This window comes from Microtus pennsylvanicus, chromosome 11 (assembly GCF_037038515.1).
Source record: "Microtus pennsylvanicus isolate mMicPen1 chromosome 11, mMicPen1.hap1, whole genome shotgun sequence".
Taxonomy (NCBI): Eukaryota; Metazoa; Chordata; class Mammalia; order Rodentia; family Cricetidae; genus Microtus; species Microtus pennsylvanicus.
This window is the reverse complement of record NC_134589.1, coordinates 16,553,652-16,579,241: the sequence shown is the minus strand read 5'-3', so window position 1 is coordinate 16,579,241 and position 25,590 is coordinate 16,553,652. Positions and strand designations below refer to the sequence as shown.

The following is a 25,590-nucleotide window of genomic DNA, read 5'->3' as shown; positions in this document are numbered from 1 at the left end:
GTTTATTTGGAGTTTTGTGATAGGATCGCATCTGTAGCCCAGGCTGGCCTCAAATTCCTGGCATTCCTTCTGTCTTAGTCTCTTAAGTGTGAGGATTACAGGACTTGAGCCTGTGTTTGGAGAGTGACCGCATGTCACCTTCCATGGGATCACTTGTGGGACTTTCCACTGTGGTATCCTGTCAGCGTTTAGAAACTGGCGCCGGAGAGGTGACTTGTCGGCTGAGAGCTCTTGCTATTGCAGAGGATATGGGTTCAGTCCTCACACCCACGTGGTGGCTCACACCATCCATAACTCCAGTTTCAGGGGATCTCATGCCCTTTTCTGACCTCTTTGGCCACCAGGAACATACGTGCTGGCTCTGTCATATATGTAGAAAAGAACCACTCACACACAAAATAAATAAATCTCTTTCTTTTTTAAAAAAAGAAACTTTCAAATTCTGGAGCATTTCAGGTGGTGCCCAAAGGCAGTGTCCCCGAGCAGGAGTTCCAGGCAGCTATGATCTGCATGATGTGGAACTGGGGATTGAACTTGCGTCCTCTGCAAGAGCAGTGTGGCAGCCACCCCGTGGTGGCGCACGCCTTTAATCCAGAACCCGGGAAGCAGTGGCAGGCGGATCTCTGTGAGTTTGAGGTCAACCTGGTCTACAGAGTGAGTTCCAGGACAGGCCTCAAAACTACACAGCTACACAGAGAAACCCTGTGTCGAAAACTGCCGAGCTCTCTCTGCCGTACCCAAGATCTCTTTCTAAAGAGTTTGTGATACAGAGGATTCATTACCTGTCCACACAGAACAAAGAGGATGCTCACCACTAAGGAATGGCTCGTCTCTGCAACGGCTTTCTGGGGAGACAGATGTCCCCAGAGACCTGTCAGTACTCCTGTAGATCCCCCAGTCGCCTGTGAACAAAGACTGGACACGATGGCTTATGCCTATAAACCCAGCAGTAGGAGGCACCCTGGTCCACAGAGTGAGTTCCAGACCAGCCTGGGCTACAGAATGAAACCCTGTCTCAACAAAACAAAAAATTCCTGAAGAGGCAGAGGTCGCATTTCACAGTTTAACTCACAGATAAGAAAACAGAGCGTGTCCCTCCAGTCCTTAGGCTGTAAATAGCCAGAGGAACCTCGACTCCGAGGCTGGAACTGCCTTTACTGCCGCGAGTCCGGTGGAGGTCCCCTGCTTACTCCTCCCGTCCCTGCGTCTGCTCTGCCTAGGGGTGTAGGTGGTGTCCCATCTCCTTCCACAGGCTCTCCTCCAGCTGTGCTTGCTCCCTGGGACTTCATTTCCCCCTACAGCTGCCTTCAGAGTTCTCTCTGCAGAGCGAGGATGTGGCAGAGAGGGAAAGGATGCCGTGGTTCCTGACCCTTCCAGAAGCCTCCTTTCCCTGACACACTCTCCTCCTTGCACGCCCTTTCCAGAGAGACCTGAGAGAGTCTAGAAGTTCAAAGAAAGCCAGTGATGGTTTCTCGGGCCCCAGCGCGCCTGGGAATTCTGGGAGAGAACTCTGCATCTGGACCGTGGGTTTATTTTTCTTTTAATTCTTTTGAAGAGTAAACACTCTAATCTGTAGTTATTTCCTCTGATCCTTTCTTCTTATCCCAATTGCATCTACAAAGCCCGTTTTCCCAGGCCCCGTGTGGTAGGAACGTAAACAGATCCTCTTGTCTGAATTTGGAGGCACAGTAGTGGCTGCCCCTCTAGTGGTGCCTGGGTACTGGAGGGCATCATTGGCACTCCTTCCATATGGGACAAGTGTTGGTACCCTCTCCAGATCAAGGCTCACAGTCCCAGGCAGTTGGCTCAGGGTCCAAGGACCTAATCAGGGATTTGAACTTGCAAAGTCTAAATTCCAGAGTGACCCTTCTGGGCCCTCTCTAACAGGGCCTTCCAGGGAAAGGGGTGTGGGGTGGAAATGTCTCCTAGCCTTGCCCTCATAGAAACTGACAAGTAGTTAGGTATGGGAATAGTTTTAAGGAAGATTTTTTTCTTTTAAAAGTTGGGGAGTCTTTCTAGGTAGCCCAGGCTGGCCCCAGAAACAAACACCCATCTTCTACCCCAGCCTTTCTAGTGCGGGCGTAATGGGTGTGCACCGCTAACACCCAGCTGTCGAGAGGATGCTTAACGTTCACGGGCTAGGAAACAGTCTAAACTCCCTGGACGTAGAGCCATGTTGTGCTTTTCAAACCAAGCAAATTTTCCTTGAAGTTGGGTCAGGAGCTTGACAGTGAGGAGCGTGAAAACTCATTATAGGAGTTGTCATGTTTTCTTAGTCATTTTGTGCAGACTTGGAGACACGAATCACCAAAGGAATGCAGTGTGTCACCGAGAATGCGGAACCCCTCCTCTCCACTTCTGTCTCCCTCGGCCTCTCTCTCTCCCTCTCCTTCTCTCTCTCCCTCTCCTTCCCTCTCTCTCCCTAAGACAGGCAAATAGAGAGATTTGAAACAAGCATGGGTTTTGTTGGTTTGTTTCCTGAGGATGCAGTCTCTCTCATGAGCATAAGTTAGGTTAGCACTCTGGATCCTCTGGAGCTGGAGTTACAGGTGGCTGTGAGTCTCCCCACATCGGTGCTGGGAACTAAATGCAGGTCTTTCGTAAGAGCAGGGGGCACTCTTAACCACTGAGCCGTCTCTCCAGTCCTCCGAGGTCTCTTTTTTTTAATTAAAAATTTAAAGACGTATTTTTATTTTCCGCGTCCGTTTTTGAAATAGCACTTGAAATCCAGGGTTGAATTTCTCAGCAGTCCGCACCAGACGTCCTTATCGTCTGACAGACACCCGAGGGCCTCCATTTCCCAAATGCTGGGGTCACGGGTGGGACAGCATGAGTGGCCTGTGGTGGTTATTAATATTCAGAGACAGGACTCTAAAGACTGCTTCATCACTCAGAGAAACAACAGTGCCGGTATGGAAAATATATGGCATAGTTCACTTTGGGGGGCGGGGAGGCTAGTGGCCCCACATACCCCTGCATGTACAGCTTCACTTAGTTCCTGTGACTGATTCCTGGCAGGCATGCCGGCCCACTGTTGCCAGCCCTCTGAGAAAAGCTGGAAATTCACATTTTCATGTGAAATCTCTCGAGTTTTAAATGTTGGTTGGCTTTTCTTTCCACAGGCAGCAAAGGCCAAACACAGCCGGCCTGCGAGCTATCAGTTAAAATACCGCAGCAGCTATGTAAAGCTAGACTGAAGCTCGTCTTTCTGGCCTCCACACTAAGCAATAATCCCAGCCTTAGAAAACTGGTGCAGGAGAATTGCTGGGACTTCAAGGCTAGCCAGAGCTACAGAGCAAGACCCTGTCTCAAAATGAAACAAACAAAAATCATCATTAATTGTATCAGTTTTGTCATTTATCAAATAGAGATAATAATTTTTCCTAGCTCGCAGGGTTACTATGAGAATTTACAAGCAAGTACATGGAAAACCTTGACAGATCGTGCTGTGCTCCAGTCCACAATGCGGGGTGACCATGCTTGCCTGGGACAGTCCTGGTTTCTGTAGGTTGTACTGGTATAATTAGTACAAATTCTCGATTTTATTCCCATTATTGGACATAAGTCTTTTTTTGTTGTTGTTGTTTTGTTTTCTGTTTTTTCGAGACAGGGTTTCTCTGTGGTTTTGGAGCCTGTCCTGGAACTAGCTCTTGTAGACCAGGCTGGTCTCGAACTCATAGAGATCCGCCTGCCTCTGCCTCCCAAGTGCTGGGATTAAAGGCGTGCGCCACCACCGCCCGGCTGAACATAAGTCTTATAGAGACAAAGCAGATGACTCAGTGGGTATGAGTGTTTGCTGCAAAATTGTGAGGACCTGAGTTCAAATCCACAACACCCACATCTTAGAAAGAAAATCCAGGTGTGGCTGAACCCAGACCTGTAACCCCATTGCTCCTGGGGCGGAGGGTGGTGGGGCAGTGGAGATGAGAATTGCTGGCCACCAGCCTGGCTCCAGGTTCAGAGAGAAACTTTGCTCAAGGGACTAAGATGAAGAGTGATCGAGCAAGACACCTGAGTTCTCCCCTGACTTCCTCACCACAGTACCACATGTGTGTGCACATACAACAGATACACACACATCACACACAAAAGTCACATGATCACACCCCTGTGCTGTGTGGGTTAGAACAGTAACAACTATCAGATCTATTAAAAAGATCAACATTCAAGCCAGGTCATGGTGACACACGCCCTTAATCATAGCACTCGAGAGGCAGAGGTAGAGGGATCTCTGAGTTCCAGGCCAGCATGGTCTATAGAGCGAGGTCCAGGACAGCCAGGGCTACACAGAGAAGCCCTGTCTTTAAAACAAAACAAACAAACAAAAAACAATCAAACAAAAAGACCAAGATTCATGGCTGGAAAGATGGCTCAGCAGTCAGCAGTGAAGAACACGCATTGTTCATACCGAGGACTGGAGTTTGATTCCCAGCACCCCCGTCAAGGCAGCTCACACCTGCCTATGACTCCAGGTATAGGAGTATCTTACATCTCTGGCCCCTTTGGGCACTCCTCCCCATAAACACATGTACACACACACACACACACACACACACACTTAAAAACTTTAAAAACCAAAAACTTTAAAGGCCCAGAATCCACTGTTTGCGGACTCTCGGCAATCATTTAACCTTGCTATATGTTCCTTCTGGTTGCTAGGGAGTGATGATGCCATGATTTTTAAGCCCTCTGAATTCAGCCGCTATTTAACAAAATCTCCTCCTGACCCCAGGACTCAGAGAAGCCAGGGACAGCACCCAAGCCCTCAGGAGCCAATCGGCCAGCGAAGATCTCTGGCAGGCAGCTGAGAATTTCTGCCTTTGAGTTCAAGTGGTAATAATTTGGAATGCTCCTACCCAGGAATTGAATGGAATGTTAATATCGAAAGCCTTAACTTCTCAGTAACACATCATTATGTTTTGGTATAATCCTGTATTTCTTTGGTCTCTGTACATGTTTCTAACTTTTTAAAAAATGTTATTTGTGGGGGCTGGAGAGATGGCTCAGCAGTTAAGTGCACTGACTGCTCTTCCAGAGGACCGGGGTTCAATTCCCAGCACCCACATGGCAGCTCACAGCTGTCTGTTACCTCCAGTTCCAGGGGACTTGACACCCATGGCAACACCAGTGCACATAAGATAAAAACAAATAATTTAAAAAATGCTGTGTGTGTGTGTGTGTGTGTGTGTGTGTGTGTGTGTCTGTATGGATGGACATGTCTTTGTGAGTACCACAGAGGCCAGAAGCATGCCTGATCTCTTGGAGTTAGTTACAGGGTTTGTGAAACGCTGCTTGACAGAGGTGCTGGGAACTGAAGTTGAGTCCTCTGCAAAAGCAGAAAGTGCCTTTAACCCCTGAGCCGTCTCTCCAGCCCTCCTGAAATGTTTACTTGGCATTCCATGGAAAACTGGAAACCACAGGCTGACCCAAAAGAGAGCCTTATTTCTGTTGTTGCTATAGTAAGCAGGAGAGGCCCTTCTCATATTTCTAATATTTTTTTTTCATAGAACAGGCCTTGAGGGGCTGGAGAGATGGCTCAGAGGGTAAGAGCACTGGTTGCTCTTCCAGAGGTCCCGAGTTCAATTCCCAGCAACCACATGGTGGCTCACAACCATCTGTAATGAGATCTGGTGCCTTCCTTGCCAGCAGTACATTGTATGCTTAATAAATAAATCTTAAAAAAAAGAACAGGCCTTGATTTTTTATTACATAAAAAGCTTCATATTAATTTCCTTTTTCTGACTCTATGTTTGTGCCTTCCGTGTTTCTACAGTGATTTTTACGCTCCTCGATATAGGAGGCATGCTTGACCATTATAAGTTCCTCTGAGCACCTCTTCCTGGGAAGAGGAAAAATAATATTTCTAGTGTTTTAGTTTTCAGTCATTGATGCCCCAGCTTCAACAAAAGTCAAAATTAAATTTAAAGAAACACCCGCTTTCCTCAAATTTGTGTGGATGTCTCCAAATACATTCACTCCGCCATTGATCCTCTGTCAGTTATGTGGGTGTCTAACCTGGCACGCAGGCTGGGACCCGAAGAGGCTCCTATCAATGATGTTATGAAATAATATGCTCACAGTTTCCTCCCACACATGTTGGCTCACAGGAGCCTTGGGGACCTGCTTTAATAAAGTAGTGACCGGTGGTGGTGGTGGCGAGGTCCTAGCAGGAGTGCCAAGGGCATCCACTTTGGTGTGGATGTGTTCCACCCACGCGTGCCCGGGTCTGGATTCCGAGTTTAGCCTGGGGCGACGGGGTTGGACTTCACTGGCCCAGAAAACCATTTCCTGCCGTCATAGTATCCGTGGTTGTGCAAGTGCCCTCATCGGGAAGGAAGTGGCTGTTGGGCTGTTTATTTTGGCTGCGGACCTGCAGACGGCCTCTGGAGAGAGGTCCTGGCGGGCTGGGTGCAGATCTGGGTGGTGCCAGGTACCCCTGCAGATGCAAACCCTCGTGGGTGTGGTGGGCTCCTGGGATGCTTGTGGATGAAGGGCTGGGTCCTAGTGAACAGGAAGGAGCTGTTCCGGAGGGGAGCAAAGAGAGTCTAGGGTCCCTCCACTGCTTCTGTGGGCTCTGTATGGCTGTGCTCTTGGTCTTGGAAGATAAGCCTGGGAAGTAGCAGGCTGAAAAGGATTTTAGTGCCTGGTTCTGAGAAGACAAAGGCCATCAGACAAAGGTGGAGTGAGTTCCATACTCCCCGCCCCCTCATGTTGTGTGTGTTTTTTGAAGTTGCTTTTTAAAAAGCAAATAAAAATTTATGTGTGTGTGTATGTGTTTGTGTGAATATGTGTTGTGTGCACAGGTGCCCTAGGAGATCAGAAGAGGGTGTCAGATCCCCTGGAGCTGGAGTTGCAGGCTGTTTTGAGCTGCCTTACATGGCCACTGGCAAGTGAATTTTGTTCCTGTAGAAGAGCGGTGAGGATCTCACTTTGTAACCCAGGCTGGCCTGTCAATCATCCTGCCTTGAGCCTCCTGAGTACTGGGCTTGCCCGCATGTGCCACCATACCTGGCTAAGATCCAACACTCCCAACAGCAAGGGAGAGAGCCAGGTGGTGATTTGTGTTCCCAGGGAACCCAGGATGCAAGCCCCACTGAGACCTTTTCCCTGGGACAGTACCTGCAGATCCCCAGGAAGCAGGAAAGCATTGTAATTGGGGCTTCCCGCCGACTCCTGTAAGAGCTCTGTCCCGCCACTAAACCCGTTCCCGTCAGACACAGGATGGCACACTTAGCAACCCACGTAGTAAAGCAGAAAGAAGTGTATGTCTGGAAAGCAATGAATTCCGCAGGACTGGAGCAAGGAAGGGTCTGTACCCTAGCAAGGGCGAGCGCTGTGGGCGAAGGCTTAGGCGTACTGCGCTTGAGGCAGCGACTGCCCGCAGTTCGGACAGACTGGAACTGAAGATGACGGCTGAGCAACGAGAAAGGGAGAGGGAAGCCCACTACAGGGTTTGGATAGGGTGCAGTGGGGGGAGGACTGGGCGCCTAAGACGGAGGGATGAGGATCGGTGTGTCTACAGGTATGTGGGCGCAGGCTAGCTGAGGGAATGTTGAGTGAAGTGCTGGGTCCCCACGGTTGGCCCCTTAGCAGGGCGGAGCTGGCAGCTTCTGCTGAGTCAGGGAGACATTTCCAGGCTTGGCCTTAAGGCCAATTGAAAACAGCTGTTTCGCTTGGCTAGCAGCCCTGTGGCCAGCCTCTGGCTCTCCCTGGAATGACCCCTCACCTCTGCCTCTGTGTGACCTGGGGAGAATAACAAGAGAGAGGTTGAAGGGCTGGAGGCCACCCTGCCTTCTCTGGGTCATAGCTCCCTCCCAACCCAAAGTCACCAGCTCTCTAAGAGCTAAGCCAGATGGGTGCCGGGCCCCCAATTTCAGATTCCAGAGTCTGGCCTTTGCTCCCGCGCGGCTCCCCAACTTGGAACACCCTCTGTCCTCCCCTCTGCTCGCGCCTTCAGGGTTTTCTTGGACAGGCCTTTTCCCTCCACAGAGATTGCCTGAGAGTCTGCTGCGTGCCAGGCGCTGTGCTAGAATTAGCTTCTCCGCCGCTTCCTTCAACAGTGATGTCTTCAGCTTTGTCATCTAGAGCAGCTGGTTAGCCAGGGCCTCAGCCCTTTGTCTGGGTCTGTTCTGGAGGAGTCCCGCAAGCTGTAAGAGCAGCGAGGAGGGTTTCTGTGGAGAAGCAAAGCCTTCAGTGAGCCTTTGACCCGGGACTCCAGTAGAACCTTGGGGTGGGGGGGGAGAGAAAGAGAGAAAGAAGACAGGCATCTCTTCAATCAAGGCACATTGCTTTAAAACCCACTTGCCAAGCCACGCAGTAGTGGCACACGCTTTTAATCCCAGCATTTGGAAGGCAGAGGCGGGTCGATCTCAATGAGTTCAAGGCCAGCCTGGTCTCAAAATGAGTTCCAGGACAGCCAGGACCATCCCATAGAGAAACTGTCTCAAATAACCCACTTGCCTCCGTGTATGGGAATACGTTTTCACGGCAATGACCTGGTCATCTGAGATGCGAAAAGAGTGGACTACAGGCTTTTGTCTGGCCATTGCTTTGAGGTCTCGAGGTCTCTGAGGCTGTACCGGAGAGATAGACTCCAGTTACCAGTAAAGCTCTTTTCTATCCAGCACCTCCATTCCAGCTGCGCAGTCTGACTTCAGGCTGGCCCATTTGCACATGTGTTGGTGTGTGGCTTGTAGCGTTTTCATGAATTGCTTCAGGATGTTCCTCTCCAGCTTCCTTATAAACAGCACAAGGGCAAAGGCCATGTCATCTCAGGTCTAATTGCCTTCTGATGCCTGGGACAGTGCTTCATCCAGGCCTGTCGTCAGCGTGGGCTGAGAGGGCTGGTGGGTTAGGGGAGCAGCTGGAGGGGGGTCAGGAGAATGCACTGGGGGTTCAGCCTCCCCTGGAAGGACCCACCTACCACTGCGGACTCAAGAAACTGGTCTGGCAACGGCAGAGGGATTTTGGAGCAACCACCTCCTGGAGAGTAAGAAAGGTGGGCTCTGGTCCCAAGGATTCTTCTTCTTCTTCTTTTTTTTTTTTTTTTTTTTTGTTTTTTCGAGACAGGGTTTCTCTGTGGCTTTGGAGCCTGTCCTGGAACTAGCTCTGTAGACCAGGCTGGTCTTGAACTCACAGAGATCCGCCTGCCTCTGCCTCCCGAGTGCTGGGATTAAAGGCGTGCACCACCACCGCCCGGCCAAATTAACAGAATACGAGCATAAAGCAGGCAAGTTCAACACAAACCGAGGGTGTGGCTCGGTGGCAGAGCGCTTGCTCAGGGTGTGTAAAGACCTGGGTTCTACCCCCAACAGCAAAAAGAGAACAAAGGTCATGATCCTGGGTAGTTCACAGAATGGGAGCAGAGCTCAGGGGAGACACGGGAGCGCAGGGCTGGAGACTCGATGTCCAGTGTTAGCGGAGCGTGCTTCTCCTTCCAGTATTCAGCTCTGTTTCTTTTTATGTCCACCCCTTCAGGATAGGAAACCTGATTGTTGGCAGCCTCCATCTAGAGAGCTCTACAAAAAGAAAACTTTCTTTATTCTCGGCTCATTCTCTGCCTTGCCGGGTTTGAGTTCTGTGTCACTTACATCACAGTGGCCAAGGGGATTGGATACTGTCGTCAGTCAAGAGTGAGCCTGGTGTCCACCCGAGCAGCCATAGCTCATTGTTTATATAGAAGGAGGTGGGGAGGGGGGGAAGGGGAAGGAGAAGAAAGGGGAAGCTTGCTAGGCAAACAAAAACAAAGGCTCGCTGAGGCTAGGGATTCATCTCCATTCCTCAGTTCAGCAGACTGTAAGGAGGGCTGGGATCTGCCACTGTGTCCTCAAGACCTATAAAACTCCTTCCTCCTCCCTGTTCCTATTTTTGTTTTTAACTGAGTTTCATGTAGCTCAGGCTGGCCTTCAACTTGCTATGTCGTTGAGGATGAGCTTAGGGCTGGGATAGAATGCAGGTATATGCCTCCATGCTGGGTGGATATGCTTGGATGTTTCAAATATGAATACTGGGTGCCGTGTGTGTGTGTGTGTGTGTGTGTGTGTGTGTGTGTGTGTGCTGCTGCTGCTGGCGGTTGAACACAGGGCCATGTACTTGCTGAGCAGCTTACAACACAGTTACATTCCTAGTCCTGACATTCCTAGCAAGCGTTTGCTGAATGAACGCATGACTTACACCCAACCGCTGCCCAGTGCACAGGCCACTGACTAGCTTCATTGATTTATTCATTCATAAATACGTGTTGAGCCACAGCTTGACAGGTGGCACTGTTCCCGCATGAGGTGATTGACAGCAAGCATACAAGTGGTCCACTTTGTCAGACCTGGTGTGTTGGGGGTTGGAATCTCTGAGATGGACACTGGCATCCTGTCCTCCCAGGTGTGGGTGTGCACTGTGGGAGGAACGAGGCTGGAGGGGCGCTTTGGGGGCATTAGGTCTCTGCACCTTGAGTCCCCCCTGCCCCCGCCTGCTCTGTATGAGATTGGTGAGAACACGGGTTCAGAGAACTCGGAGCGGTTCTCAGCAAGCCTACGTTCCCTTTGCTCCCTCATCAGCGCTTTCTGCTCTGCCAAGGCTATGTCCCTGCACCATGTCCAAGTGCCCTGGCCCCTGGCTTGGCTGGGTCCCCGAGAACCACCTACAGGAATTTTCTCCTCCGCCTCTCCTTTGCCCTCTAGCTCTTCTCTGGTCTTTGTTCCTCATCCAGGGTCTGTTTTCAGTCACAGCCAAGGCAGCTCATGACCCGCAGTTTTCCCCTCTGCCTCCAGGTCTTCGGGTTTCCAGAGCTCCATCCTGACCTGGCTTTCTGACCCCAAGAAGGCAGCTAGGATCTCTCTCATAGCCCAACCAGACCCCTGGAATTTAAGGGCTTCTTTGTTCCAAGTCGTTGTCTTTGTCTAAGACTGTAGATCCCAAGAGGGCAAAGATGGTGGTAGGTGCTGGGACTTTCCTTGGGGTCCATCATTGCTTGAAATGTGCTGTGTACCTTGGCAAGTACTCCAGGAAGCTAGGTGGACTTGAACCCAGGAGTAGGGTGGTTGTAGGAGGCATGCACCCTTGTCTCACGGAACAGGAGGGAGCCCGGGTCCTGAAAGGCATGGTTGGGCGTCCCAGTCCCTTCTCTGGGTTTCAGTTTTCTCATCTGTCAGGTGAAAGGGGCTTGGAGTGGCCTTTGCCGATTGGTGTGGACCTCTTTTGGTCTCTCTCTCTGTGTTTTTTTCCCCTTTCCGGGACAGGGTTTCTCTGTGTAACAGCCCTGGCTGTCCTCGAACTCACAGAGATCCGCCTGCCCCTGCCTCCCGAGTGCTGGGATTAAAGGTGTGCGCCACCACTGTCCGGCTCTTTTGATCCTTTCATCAGACATTTGTCACCGCACCTTCAGTCTGACTGGGACTGAGCTGGTATTGCCTGTGGATTGGCTGTCTGGGAACAAAAGACACCGTCCCACGGGGGACCCACGCCAGCCAGAAGTTTTGAGCCATTTTGTCCACTCCTCCCTCTGGGAAGCATTTATAAAAGCAAGCAATATCATCGCTCTTTTCTGCTCCCAGGCCCTTTCCCTTGCTATGGCCGCTTTCATTTGCTGTTGTCTTCCCTGGAGTGGAATTTTAGACACCATAGCCAGCCTGGGGTTTGTGATGGTCGTTCAGTGGGTAAGAGGGCTTGCTGTGCAAGCATGGGATCCTGAGTTCAGTCCTGTGTCCATGGGTGGGTGGAGCCAGGTGTGGCTGCGCGTGGACCTCGGCCCCTGGCACTGTGTGGGCAGAGACAGGAAGATCGCTGGGGCTTGTCGGTTGCCAGCCTCGCTGGTTCCCTGAGAGACTCTGTCTCCAGAGAATAAAGCAGAATATTGGCCTCCAAACATGGCATGTGGGCTCATGCACCCATATACGTGACATGTGCATACATCATAACACACACATACACACACGTGCATACACACACATGAACCTGCATCCCACAAAGATACTCAACCTTAAAGGAAGATTGGGTAGGTCTGGATCAAATCCTGGTTCTAGTTATATTTCTCTATTCCAGAAATAAGGGGTCATTTGTGTTCATCACAAAACATCACACTTAGAAGGGTTATAAATAACAGAGACTCGTTTGGTTCCAGATTTGGAAGCTACAGAGTCAAAGATCAAGGCGTCGACAGCTTCAGTGTCTGGTGACACTCATTCCTCCCACACAGCCTTCTTCTCACTATTACCTCATAGGTTGAAAGGGCAGTGGAGACTCAGCTCAGGTTGGCCCTGAAGTCTGTTATGTAGCTAAGGACGACTGTGAACTGATTCTCCTACTCCTACCTCCTGACTGCTGGCGGTGGGGTTCCAGGCATGCACCCACTATGCCTGGTTTGTGTGGTGTTGAGGATTGGACTCAGGAGTTTGTGTGTGCTAGGCAAGCCCTCCACCAACAGAGCTACATCCCCAGCCCTGCCCCAGGGAGTCTTTTATAAGGGCATGAATCCTGTTAATTAATGTGATTACCCTTAAAACACTTCCCAGAGGCCCACGCCCTAACACCCTCACTCAAGGGTTAAGATTTCAAAATAGATATTTGGGGAAGGGTGTAAACACTCAGACCATAGGAGGAGAAGAGCAGATCAAGGGTGGACAGCCAGTGACAGGAAGTTTATCTGTGGCAGCCACCCAGATGGTACTGAGTGAAGCTCACATGCATCTTGCCAGAGAGGACCCCTACACACACACACACACACACACACACACACACACACACACACCGTGCTGTCAGGATTGAGGGACAGGGCCCCACTGGAACTTCCCACTATAGTATTTTGACAGGAGTTTGTGGCACTACGTATTAGAAAAAACAAACAAACAAAAAAAAAAAACAAAAACAACTCAAGCCGGGAGGTGGTGGCCCACACCTTTAATTCCAACACCTGGGAGGCAGGGGCAAGTGGATCTCTGTGAGTTCGAGGCCAGCCTGGTCTACAAGAGCTAGCTCCAGGATAGGCTCCAAAGCTATAGAGAAACCCTGTCTTAAAAAACTAGAAGAAAAAAAAGAAAAAAGAAACAAATCTAGCAGCTCGGATGAGGAGTAGAACGGCAGGCTTGGTTTTAATTATGACGTAGGTATGAGATTTATTCGTGCATGCACACTTGCTTCCCAGTGTGTGTTTAATTATGACGTAGGTATGAGATTTATTCGTGCATGCACACTTGCTTCCCAGTGTGTGTTTAATTATGACGTAGGTATGAGATTTATTCGTGCATGCACACTTGCTTCCCAGTGTGTGTTTAATTATGACGTAGGTATGAGATTTATTCGTGCATGCACACTTGCTTCCCAGTGTGTGTTTAATTATGACGTAGGTATGAGATTTATTCGTGCATGCACACTTGCTTCCCAGTGTGTGTTTAATTATGACGTAGGTATGAGATTTATTCGTGCATGCACACTTGCTTCCCAGTGTGTGTTTAATTATGACGTAGGTATGAGATTTATTCGTGCATGCACACTTGCTTCCCAGTGTGTGTTTAATTATGACGTAGGTATGAGATTTATTCGTGCATGCACACTTGCTTCCCAGTGTGTGTTTAATTATGACGTAGGTATGAGATTTATTCGTGCATGCACACTTGCTTCCCAGTGTGTGTTTAATTATGACGTAGGTATGAGATTTATTCGTGCATGCACACTTGCTTCCCAATGTGTGTTGAGCTCTGCTGCGGGTCAGGGTTAGAGGAGCTCGGGGCACAGCGCTGGAGAAGGCACAGAAGGTTCTCGGGAACTTAGAAGAAAGAGGGCAACAAGAAGTAGAACATGTAGGATAGTAAATCCTGCCTCTAGCAATGGCAGACTAGTTTGTTGACATCTAACTCTATGACCAAGAATGCGTAGAGACTACGAATAAAATGTATGACCGTCTGACGGCAGTAGAGAGGAACTAGAACACGACAGATGGGGAGAGGGAAAGATCTTCGAAAGAAGAAAGCAAGGAGGGTGAGACAGCTTAGCTGGTAGATGCCTGCTGCCAAGCCTGATGATCTGAGTTCAATTCCCAGGATCCAAATGGTGGAGGGAGAGAACTGACTTCCTGCAAACTGTGTGAGAACACACACAGGCACCTACACAGACGTGCGCGTGCGCGCACACACACACACACACACACACACACACACACACACACAAAAGCAAGGGGTAAACTTTAAAATATAATAACAAATTCAAAAAGAACGTATATTCTTTTTGTTGTTGTTGTTGTTGTTTTCAAGACAGGATTTCTCTCTGTAGCTTTGGAGCCTGTCCCAGAATTGGCTCTGTAGACCAGGCTGGCCTCGAACTCACAAAGATCCATCTGCCTCTGCCTCCCAAGTGTTGGGATTAAAGGTGTGCACCATCATCACACGGCTAGAAAGTATATTCTGGAAAAGAAAGAAACCTAGGTGAGTGGTATGTTGAGCAACCTGAACACACTGCCCAGCTTGAGGTGCTGACTGGGGCTGCAGAAACAGAGACCCGAGTTTGGGGTTACTAAAAGGCTAAAAGCCAACAGGGAAGGTTCTAGACAGGAAGCAGCCATAGAAATTCTTCCAACAGACCTCCTCAGAACCTCAGTGGTTCCTAAGTTGTCATATGCAGGAAAAGGCCCTAGGTCCCCACATCCAGCCAGAAGCAGCAGCTGGAGGCAGAAGTCTAAGCTATCTCCTGAACAGAGTTCGCAAGAAAGTTCCACCAAGTCAAAGGGGCCTACGGTCATCAACTGAGGTCGTCATCTGAGGTCTTCTAAAACCCCAGTGGGGCCTTACTTCAAGACTGAGTCCAAGGCTAAGGGGTACACCCTCAGACTCAAGGCATGACAAAGCCTGAAGTTCACCTTCCACAAGATCCAAGTGATCCACTGTGAATGTAACTGCCTGTTAAAACAGGACTCGACAATCTTTATAGGAAATTTTAAAGAATCATATCCACAAGAACATCATCCACAAGACCCATGATATCTGATATATAATAGACACGGGGGCTAGAGAGATGGCTCAGCTGCTACGAGCACTTGCTGCTCTTCCCGAGGACCCAGGTTTAGTTCCCAGCACCCACATCAGACAACTCACAACTGTCTATAACTCCGGCTCTAGGGGATCCAGTGTCCTCTCGGGTATCGCTTAGGCATTGCGTGCATGCGGTGTACATGCATACAGTCAGGTACACACATATGCACATTAAATAAAGATGTCTAAAACAATTAGTAGACATTATCCACAGTGTCTAGTAGAAAGTAAAAATTACCAGATAATGCCAGCATCGGGCTCACAGATAATTCAAATGTGTGTGGGGGGATCAAAAGTAAATATTGAAAGGAAAATTATAATCAAACCATAAAATAGAGCATATCTGTGGTTTATTAGATTAGAGAGGGTTCTGAAATCTGATTTTTTTAAACATTTTTATTTATTTATTTTTATTATGTATACAATATTCTGTCTGTGTGTGTGCCCGCAGGCCAGAAGAGGGCACCAGACCCCATTACAGATGGCTGTGAGCCACCATGTGTTTGCTGGGAATTGAACTCAGGACCTTTGGAAGAGCAGGCAATGCTCTTAACCGCTGAGCCATCTCTCCAGCCCTGAAATCTGATTTTTTTAATTATTATTATTATTAGTAGTATTTTTGGTCTTCTGAAATGTGATTTGTCAGGTAGAGGAAATAGTGCAAAGGCTTGAGACTGGGAAACAACCCAACAGGGACATAAACTGGGCACAGTAAGAAATTAATGTTGTGTCTTAGGGTTTCTATTGCTGTGAAGAGATACCATGACCATGGCAACTCTTACAAAGGAAAAACATTTAATTCATGTGGCTTGCTAATAATTCAGAGGTTTAATCCGTTAATGACATGGCTGGAAGCGAAGCAGCCTGCAGGCAGACATGATGCTCCGGAAGGAGCTGAGGGTTCTGTAACTTGCAGGTAACAGGAAGTGGCCTGAGACACTGAGTGTTGCTGGGGTTCAGCTTTGGCTCTGGTTCAGGTTCTGAGACAGGCAAGGGGTGTCAGAGCAAGGAAGAAGTCTGACCACCAAGTGGATTGTGCTCAAGTGGCCCTGAATAGCTCTGATGAGCATCTTTATTTATACTCAAACAGGGTTTTTCTTAACAGGGTCGCATGAATGGCTTTATTATTGGTTCTTATTTTTGACTTTTAAGAAACACATCATATTTTGAGAAATACATCATAATCATTACAAAAGCTCCCATTGTTCCCTTTTATACTTCCCCAAATACACTTTCCTGCCCTCTACATAACCTTATCCTAGACACAGAGTGCAGCATTTTTGCAGGTTTAACTAAATATCAGCCAGACACACCCTGCTCTTGCAGCACTGATGTCAGCTGGCAGCTGCTTGTGGTGACAAAGATAAGAAGTAATGGACATGGGCTTTAAGGACAACAATATTCTGATGTGGGATTCCCGTCTGTATATTGTGAATATGTTTTATTGCCATTGGTTAATAAAGGAGCTCTTTTGGCCTATGGCAGGGCAGAATATAGCAAGGCAGGAAATCCAAGCAGAAATAGAGGAGGAAAGAAGGTGGAATCAGGCAGACTCCCTGTAGTCGCCCAAGAAGCAGGAGGTAACAAACCACGAGCCTCATAGTGAAATATAAAATAATAGAAATGGGTTCATTTAAGATTTAGTTAATAAGAAGCCTGAGCTAATAGTGTTGTAATTAATATAGTTTCTGTGTGATTGTTTGGGTCTGGGCGGCCAGGAAATGAAACGCAGTATCTGGTTACAATATTCAGACCGGCACAATTCTTTCATGCCTGCAAGATAAGATACAGTTCCCTTTTCTACAAAAGGATCAAGGCAGACTTTGATAAGGCGCTCTTTCCCCATCCACCATACCACGCTTCTCCCACCAATATAAGCTCCTGTGTGTGGTAAAGATGGATCTCTCATCCCACATTCTGCATTACATCTTTCCTATTAGAGCATACCAGACCCTACCAATGATACTATGTTTGGTGTCCAGGGAACTTACTCCCAACCGCTAACCCCATGTGTACTCCTGAGGGTTTCCTCTATTCTGTGTGTGCGTGCCCTACTCTCCTTTCCAGAACCATGACACATGGTTAATGCTCCAAGTGTTGTTTCCTCATCTGTACCTAACTGTCTCTGTTGACCCAGAACAGCTCCAGGACTAGGCGTTTTAGTTAATAATTCCAGATAAGAAATTTGAGAAGCTTTCGCTCTCTGCTGATCCTAAGGGGGAAACATTTGAGAAAGAACAGACTTCTCAGGGAAAATTGCCGCTGTGGCATGTGTGACGGACAGAGTAAAACTAAAAACCGCCCAAAGAATCACCAATGTGATGAGAAAGAAAAGAGCCCGCAAGCCGCGTGAATTCAGCGAGGTCCTGTACTGTGCAGACCCGAGGTCCACTGGTCCTTGCTGAATGTGAAATTGTTTTCCGTGGGCTTTGCCTCTTGGAGACCAGCTGGACAAGCAAGCACTAGACTGCCCTGCTTCCACAGGGTGTGGCTTGAACCAGCTATGTGGCCTCAAAGCACACTCCCACAGTGACACACTTCCTCTAAAAGTGCCACACTTACTCCAACAAAGCCACACCTCTTAACCGTGCCACTCCTTTTGGGGGGACCATTTTCTTTCAAACCTCCACGGTAAGGAAATAGGACAATTATAAAAATACTATAAAGACAGTTTCTCTGTGGCTTTGGAGCCTGTCCTGGAACTAGCTCTGTAGACCAGGCTGGTCTCGAACTCACAGAGATCCGCCTGCCTCTGCCTCCTGAGTGCTGGGATTAAAGATGTGTGCCACCATCGCCCGGCTATTTCTAGAATTTTCCATTTAATATCTTAGGACAGCAGTTGTCAGTAGGTAACTACACTAAAGAAAATGAAGCCATGGACAAAGGGTACGTGTGTATGAGGGATGGATGTGCTCTGGAGAGTTGGGCTTGACTGTAGAGTTGGGCAGAGGCCCAATCCTGCTTCCGGGAGGTGATGAGGCTGAACGAGAATGGGCCATGCCATCTCTGAATACAGGAGCATAGCAGTGCCCTCACCCTGCCTTGAACTGTGACAGAGAGGACCAAGCAAGCGACTTGACACCAAGACAAGTGCATGGGCAGGGCCTGCAGGCCTTAGCCGTCATCAAGGCCAAGGTTGTGATGACTTCCTGTTCTGTCTTTCCCTCCAGAACCTGATGTCTTCCTCATCTTCAGCCAGGGGATGCAGGGCTGTCTGGAGTCCCAGGGTGTGCAGGTCCGAGTCACCCCAGTGTGCAACGCCAGTCTCCCAGCCCAGCGCTGGAAGTGGGTCTCCCGGAATCGACTCTTCAACTTGGGTTCCATGCAGTGCCTGGGAACAGGCTGGCCGGTCGCCAACACCACGGTTTCCCTGGGCATGTATGAATGCGACCGAGAGGCCCTGAGTCTTCGCTGGCATTGCCGTACACTAGGGGACCAGCTGTCCCTGCTTCTGGGGGCCCGTGCTGGCAATGCATCCAAGCCTGGCGCCCTTGAGCGTGGTGACCAGACCCGCAGCGGCCAATGGAACATCTACGGCAGTGAGGAGGACCTGTGTGCTCGGCCCTACTATGGTGAGGGGCTGCTTGCTGGCAAGGGGTGCCAAAGGGACAGGGCTAGGAAAACAAGGCCTTTGACAGCTGTGGACCCTTGGCAGTCACTGTTAAACAGGAAGAAGTTTTAAATAATTAGGAAAATTAACTTCAAAGTGTTTAATTTCATTATTTTTTTAATTCAAACAGAGGCTGGAGAGATGACTTAGTCAATAAAGTGCTCGTCACTTAAGTATGAGGACACAGGTGAAATCTCCAGAATCTGCATAAAAAGACAACATGTAGGGCAACGTGCTTATAATCCCAGCACTCGGAAGGTAGACACAGGGGGATGCCTGGGGCTCCAGGGATGGTCAGCCTGGCTGACTCTGTAAGCCCCAGGCTAATGAGAGACCCTGTCATAGAACCAAGGTGAGAAGGTGGAGGTGGTGCACACCTTTAATCCCAGCACTCCGGAAACAGAGGCAGGTGGATCTCTGAGTTCGAGGTCAGCCTAGTTTATAGAGCGATCCAGAACAACCAGGGCTACACAGAGAAAATGTGTCTTACCCCCCCACCTCAACCCACACACACCCCCACACACACAAAAAAAAAAGAAAGAAAAGAAAAACCCAAAGTGGGTAGCTCATAGATAACCCAGATGGCAAAAAAAGATCAGAAGTAAACATTGGAAAGAAGATTATACAGAGGATAGCTGGTTTCTTAGGAGACTAGAGAGGGCCTTTCTGAAGATGCAAATTTGTTCTTTTTCCTCTGAAATGTGAATTGTCAGGAGGAGGAGACGTTCAAAGGCCTCGAGACTGGAAACAACCAAACAGGGACATGAGGGTCAGTGCTGACATCTACTTCCGTGTGCACGTGTGTGCCTGTGGAAACAGGGACATGGGGGTCAGTGCTGACATCTACTTCCGTGTGCACGTGTGTGCCTGTGGAAACAGGGACATGGGGGTCAGTGCTGACATCTACTTCCGTGTGCACGTGTGTCAGTGGAAACAGGGACATGGGGGTCAGTGCTGACATCTACTTCCGTGTGCACGTGTGTGCCTGTGGAAACAGGGACATGGGGTCAGTGCTGACATCTACTTCCGTGTGTACGTGCGCCTGTGGAAACAGGGACATGGGGGTCAGTGCTGACATCTACTTCCGTGTGCACGTGTGTCAGTGGAAACAGGGACATGGGGGTCAGTGCTGACATCTACTTCCGTGTGCACGTGTGTGCCTGTGGAAACAGGGACATGGGGGTCAGTGCTGACATCTACTTCCGTGTGCACGTGTGCCTGTGGAAACAGGGACATGGGGGTCAGTGCTGACATCTACTTCCGTGTGCACGTGTGTGTGCCTGTGGAAACAGGGACATGGGGGTCAGTGCTGACATCTACTTCCATGTGCACGTGTGCCTGTGGAAACAGGGACATGGGGGTCAGTGCTGACATCTACTTCCGTGTGCACGTGGAAACAGGGACATGGGGGTCAGTGCTGACATCTACTTCCGTGTGCACGTGGAAACAGGGACATGGGGGTCAGTGCTGACATCTACTTCCGTGTGCACATGTGCGCCTATGGATACATGCTCGCGTGTGTATATACACACACCTTTGCATGATGTGCACACACGGGAAATAATTAAAAATTAGAGATCATCAAGGTGACTCAGTAGGTAAAGGTGCCTGCTGCCCGACACCTACAGAGTGCAAGTAGAGAAATAAGTCCTGAAAGTTGCCCTATAAAACACACACTAAATAAACAAAATGTAATGAAAATTTAAAAATTAGCTCGCACCATCCCATAAAGTGACGGAGAACCTGCAGGACAAGGATTCATGCCCAGGGAAAGTGATTTACAACAGGAAGTGCAGTGGCTGTGGAGACTAATCTGATTTTTCTGGAAAAAGGCTAACCCTATAAGGAGGACAGCGCTATTGTTCTGAGCCTGAAGGGTCTTCAGCCTCGCTAAAGACCTTAGAGAGTGTGGCCTGTGAAGACGTGGGAGCTTTTAAGGCGGGCAAGGCTCAGGTTTGCACTCCCCGCCCTGGGGCAGTGTGGGCAGGAGGACTAAGGCTAGCCTTGGCTACACAGTGTGTTTGAGGATAACCTGGGCTATGTCTCATAGAGAGGCGGTGCGGGAGGAAGTGGCACAAGCATTTTGAGCTGAAAGGAGATAGGAAAAGGGGCCAAGAGAGCCACTCCAGGTTGCATTAGTTGTGAGACAATAGAAACATGACATTGGGGCTGGTGAGCCGGCTCCGTGGGTGAGCGCACCTGTTCGCACCTGTCAAGAAACCTGACAACTTAAGTTCAATCCCTGGGACCCACATAGCAGAAGGAGAGAGAGAACCAGCTCCTGCAAGTTGTCCTCAGACTTTAATATATTGTGTATGGTCTCCACCACCTAAATAAAATGCCATCGATTTTTTAAAATCCTGATAGTATATTAAAATAATTGAAGATTAATACTGCTTCTAAAGACTTAAAATGAATATCCTAAAGTTAAATGACATATCCCCCCCACCACCACGCTGCGTTCACTCTCCAGAGAGACGCCATGGTAACAACACAGGCTTTGCGGGTGGTTAATGGGGACCTTAGTCACTCAAGAGGTTGTGACCAGATCCATCTTTGGAATTCTTTCCTGGAAGGACACCCATGTTCCAAGATAGAACTTTTGGGGGCAGCCTGGAGGCTTGGTTGGCTGGCTCAGCCCTCTGTGACATTGGGAAGATACTGGAGGGGTTGGAAAGCCCTTTTCCCACCTAGTGGGGTGTCAGTAGCCCTGTCCCATGTTTCTAGCTAGAGGTTGGTTCTCTCTTTAAAGCCATTGTCGGTTGCCATGGCCCGTATTCCCAGTCTCCTGGGTTATAGTGGCTTTTCCCCTGGGGTGGGGTGGGGTGGGGCAGGCAGTCTGTGGGGGTCCAGGCACCAAGGCATGGCTCATGGCTCTCTTCCCCTGTAGAGGTCTACACCATCCAGGGAAACTCCCACGGGAAGCCGTGCACCATTCCCTTCAAATACGACAATCAGTGGTTCCATGGCTGCACCAGCACTGGCCGGGAGGATGGGCATCTGTGGTGTGCGACCACCCAGGACTACGGCAAAGATGAGCGCTGGGGATTCTGCCCCATCAAGAGTGAGAAACAGACAGAGTGGGAGAGCCCTGGAGGGAGGCTGGGGATGAGGGACGGGGAGCTGGGGTTGGGGGGCGGACAGACTCAGAGAGGGCTGAAGAGCTTTCGGACCGGAAGTCCCTCTTCCGTGGTGTAGCCTGTGCGGGAGTTGAGGGAGGGACCCACAACCCATCTGTGGCCGTGGCAGGTAACGACTGTGAGACTTTCTGGGACAAAGACCAGCTGACTGACAGCTGCTACCAGTTTAACTTCCAATCCACGCTGTCCTGGAGGGAGGCCTGGGCCAGCTGCGAGCAGCAGGGTGCGGACCTGCTGAGTATCACGGAGATCCACGAGCAGACCTACATCAACGGTGAGGTGGAGGGCAGCCTCCTGTGGCTCAGCCTGTTGAAGTCTGACCGGTGCTGGGGGACGGGGCACCAGCAGTCTGAGGTCAGCCCCTGCTCCCACCACCAGGCAGGACCTGGACTCTTCTGTGGGAGGGCCAAGGAAGGCATTTATTTCTCAGTGATCACTTTCTACCAGGGCTCCTCACGGGCTACAGCTCAACGCTGTGGATTGGCCTTAATGACTTGGACACCAGTGGAGGTTGGCAGTGGTCAGACAACTCGCCCCTCAAGTACCTCAACTGGGAGAGTGGTGAGACATGGGGACATCCCGCTCTCCTCCCGGTGCTTGGCTTCCTTCTACCCTACTCTGGAGGTGGGAAGCCGACTTTTCCATCCCCTCCTGGAATGTGCCCAGTGCATGTTGTGAAGTGGGAGCTGCCGGCACCCTACTCAGTCAAATGAGTCCTGGTCTAGACTAGGGGTTGAACCCAATTTCAGTCTCTAGACACAGTTTTTAGACACACATAGCTGCATCTATCTGTGTCCCCAGGGCCTACCTGGGGAGGTAGGGGCTAAAATAAACATTGTTGATTAGGGGCTTTAGGATGGTGTGAGCCCAGGCTAAAATGCAGGGTGACCCAGTGACCTGGTGGTGGGATGGACAGAGCTGTATGGAGGGCTGGGCTTCTGTGCTAATGCAGACATCCAGGGAGTGAAGGGAGACAGGAGGTTCTGAAGAGGGCTGGGGGGCGGGGCACAGTATGAGCTTCCCTCTCCTGGGGTGCTGGCACCCCTCCTGTCCCACAGATCAGCCGGACAACCCAGGTGAGGAGAACTGCGGGGTGATCCGCACCGAGTCCTCAGGTGGCTGGCAGAACCATGACTGCAGTATCGCCCTACCTTATGTTTGCAAGAAGAAGCCCAATGCCACAGCCACAGCCGAGCTTATCCAGCCAGGTGAGCTGGTCACAGGGGGCCAAGGCCACCACGGCCACAGGCCAGTTCAGTACTTCTCCTTCCCTACCGACAAAAGTGACTCCGATTCTCTCTCTCAATTATTCAGCTGGGTCTGGAGATTTTGGAGTGTGCCATTAAGTCATTGGGTGAACATTTTGTTGGGACCAGTGATAAAGACAGCAAGTATTCACTAGGCCCTGTGGCGAGCACAGTCCGCTGGAGGTCACAGGCATCTTAGGACTTAGAATACGGCGAGCTATGGGCTATGAAAATATGTAATAAATGTGAGGGGGGAGAGGGTTGAGCTCTTGAAAGTTGAAGGATTTTGTGGATGCGATGTTGGACCTGAGATTTTCAGGTTGATAGCAAGTTTAGAAGGGCAGAAGGAGGTCTGGGGGGCAGTAGCTCAGTAAGACCTGAGCGCAATCCAGAACACCCACATGAAAAAAAAAGCCAGGTGTGGTGGGGTGTACCTGCAATTCCCGTGCTGGGGAGGCAAAGACTAGAGGATCGTGTGTCTCACTGGTTCCCAGGCTAGCCCATTTGTTCAGTTCCAGGCCAGCAAGAGACTTAAAAAAAAAGTGGCTGATACCTAAGGAGAACCCAAGGCTGTCTTCTGGCCTCTGCATGCACGGTGTGCACCTGCACACACAAAGCGGAGAGAGGTGTGGGAGGGGAGCGGTTCTGGCAGCGACAACTGCGGGTGGGAGGTGTGGATGCCTGCAGCGCTAAGGGCTGGAGCCCTGTACTTTAGAGGGAACCAGACACCAGTCCAGCAGCCCGGCAGCACCTGGAAGCCTGTTAGCAAAGCAGACTGGGAGGCCCCACCCAAGATTAACTGAATCAGAACCTGCATTTAGCAAGACACCCCCTCCCCCGGGTGATTCCGAAGCAGGGTGTTTGACGTGAGTGCAGAGAGGCAGGTTGCAGCCAGTCTCCGAAGACTGAGGGAAGCTGGGTAGCCCACGGGAGGCTTCTGTGGGCTTTTAAGCCAGGGCGTGTCTTGCTCAAAGGTTTGATTCAAAGAGATAAATCTGGAGGCCTCCTGGGAGTGTGGGGTGATGGGCAGGGCCTGCTTTGGGGACTGCCTCCCCTCTGGCATGTGGCCTTGGACCTGCAGCTGGGTTTCTAAGGTGTAGAAACCTCACTTGCAAATTGAGAATGGATGCATTACCTTTTGCAATGTTAGTGTAAGGCTGGAGCCCTGGCTTGGCCTGAGGAACGTCTCTTTGGCTGGCATTTGCTGAGGTAAAGCCATGTTGTCCGGCTTGTGTAGCTATGGGTTGTTAAAGTAGGGGTTTACCCATGAAAACCTCCACAGAGAGAAGAAGGGGACATTTCAAGGACCCACCCCCACACCATGGTTCGTGTGGGGAGCCCTGGTTTAGCCTCTCCTGCCCCTATTCAGCCTTCGACTGTTTGCAGGATGCCTAGTTTAGGCAATAAGACAAGTTCTGTTTTCTGGCCAGTCTCATTATGAAGGACATGTCATTTCCAAAGCAGGGGCCACATTTCCAGAGGACCCTTCCTTCCCTCGGCCTCCCACCCCATCCCCGGGACTTGAATAGCTAGTAAAATCTGTTCTGCCCATTGGCTAACGGAAGATGATTGACATCTCTTGGGCCACAGAACAGGCTTGTTCCCTTTCTCAGCCCACCCCCTCTGAGGAGTCTCTAGCAAGAAGTAGGGCGGGAGCACCCCGCAGTTGACCTGGATGGGGCTGGTCTTAGAAGTCTGATCTGGAGCAATGCATAGGATGGGCCCACATCCTCACTCTTGCCGAGACTGAATCCTGCCTGAGCCTGACCTTGTGGGTGGTTGGATAAAATTTTGTTTTCTTTTGCCAAGACCCAAGTGAGGACTTGTTTGCCTCAGTGCCCTCAGTGCCATTCCTTAGCGGACAAACCTAAGAGGCCCCTCTGTGGGTGCAGGAGAGGGCCTTCAGAAGCGAGAGGAGGTATGGAGAGGGAAGGAACTGGCGACAGACCCTGTCAAAGTGATGTGAGCGGTCTGCCAGACCTGAAGTACCCCGTGATGTTGCTAGCTTCTCATCCCATCTCTGACAGGGCCCCTCACTCACTCAAGACTCCTCCCCTCATTTCTTTTACCCAAGACTTCCCAGGCCAACAAAGATGGGGTGCCCCATGAATGTTATTTGATGAGGTTTCATTTAATAAGCAAAGGGGCTTTGAGATAAGTTTGATTCTCTTAGCAGGAAACCCTGTTTACCGTGATCCTGGCTTAGGATGCTGGTGTGTTCCATCACCCGCCCGTCTCAGCCAGAGAGGGCCTGCCTTGTTGTGGTTGGGGAGGGTGTGTGTGTCACCCACTGGGTGATGTATGTATGTATGTATGAATGAATGTATGTATGTATGTATGAGCACATCCATGTGCCTCTCTCCATAGACAGGTGGACCAACGTCAAGGTGGAGTGTGACCCCAGCTGGCAGCCCTTCCAGGGCCACTGCTACCGCCTGCAGGCTGAGAAGCGCAGCTGGCAGGAGTCCAAGAGGGCGTGTCTACGGGGTGGGGGTGACCTGCTTAGCATCCACAGTATGGCTGAACTGGAGTTCATCACTAAACAGATCAAGCAAGGTAAGGAGCTGCCTGGCTACCGT

General features: G+C 50.1%; 1 protein-coding gene across 3 annotated transcripts in view; it reads left to right on the top strand.

Annotated features, from left to right (window-relative positions):
* Positions 1 to 25,590, top strand: part of Mrc2 (mannose receptor C-type 2) — a 56,538-nt gene that overhangs the window by 11,661 nt on the left and 19,287 nt on the right. For all 3 annotated transcript variants that reach the window (XM_075990402.1, XM_075990400.1, XM_075990401.1), the window contains exons 2-7: positions 18,185 to 18,586; positions 21,515 to 21,688; positions 21,874 to 22,038; positions 22,212 to 22,325; positions 22,823 to 22,972; positions 25,379 to 25,567. In XM_075990402.1, coding sequence (XP_075846517.1) covers positions 18,185 to 18,586; positions 21,515 to 21,688; positions 21,874 to 22,038; positions 22,212 to 22,325; positions 22,823 to 22,972; positions 25,379 to 25,567 — 1,194 coding nt within the window. The remainder of the gene's footprint in view (positions 1 to 18,184; positions 18,587 to 21,514; positions 21,689 to 21,873; positions 22,039 to 22,211; positions 22,326 to 22,822; positions 22,973 to 25,378; positions 25,568 to 25,590) is intronic.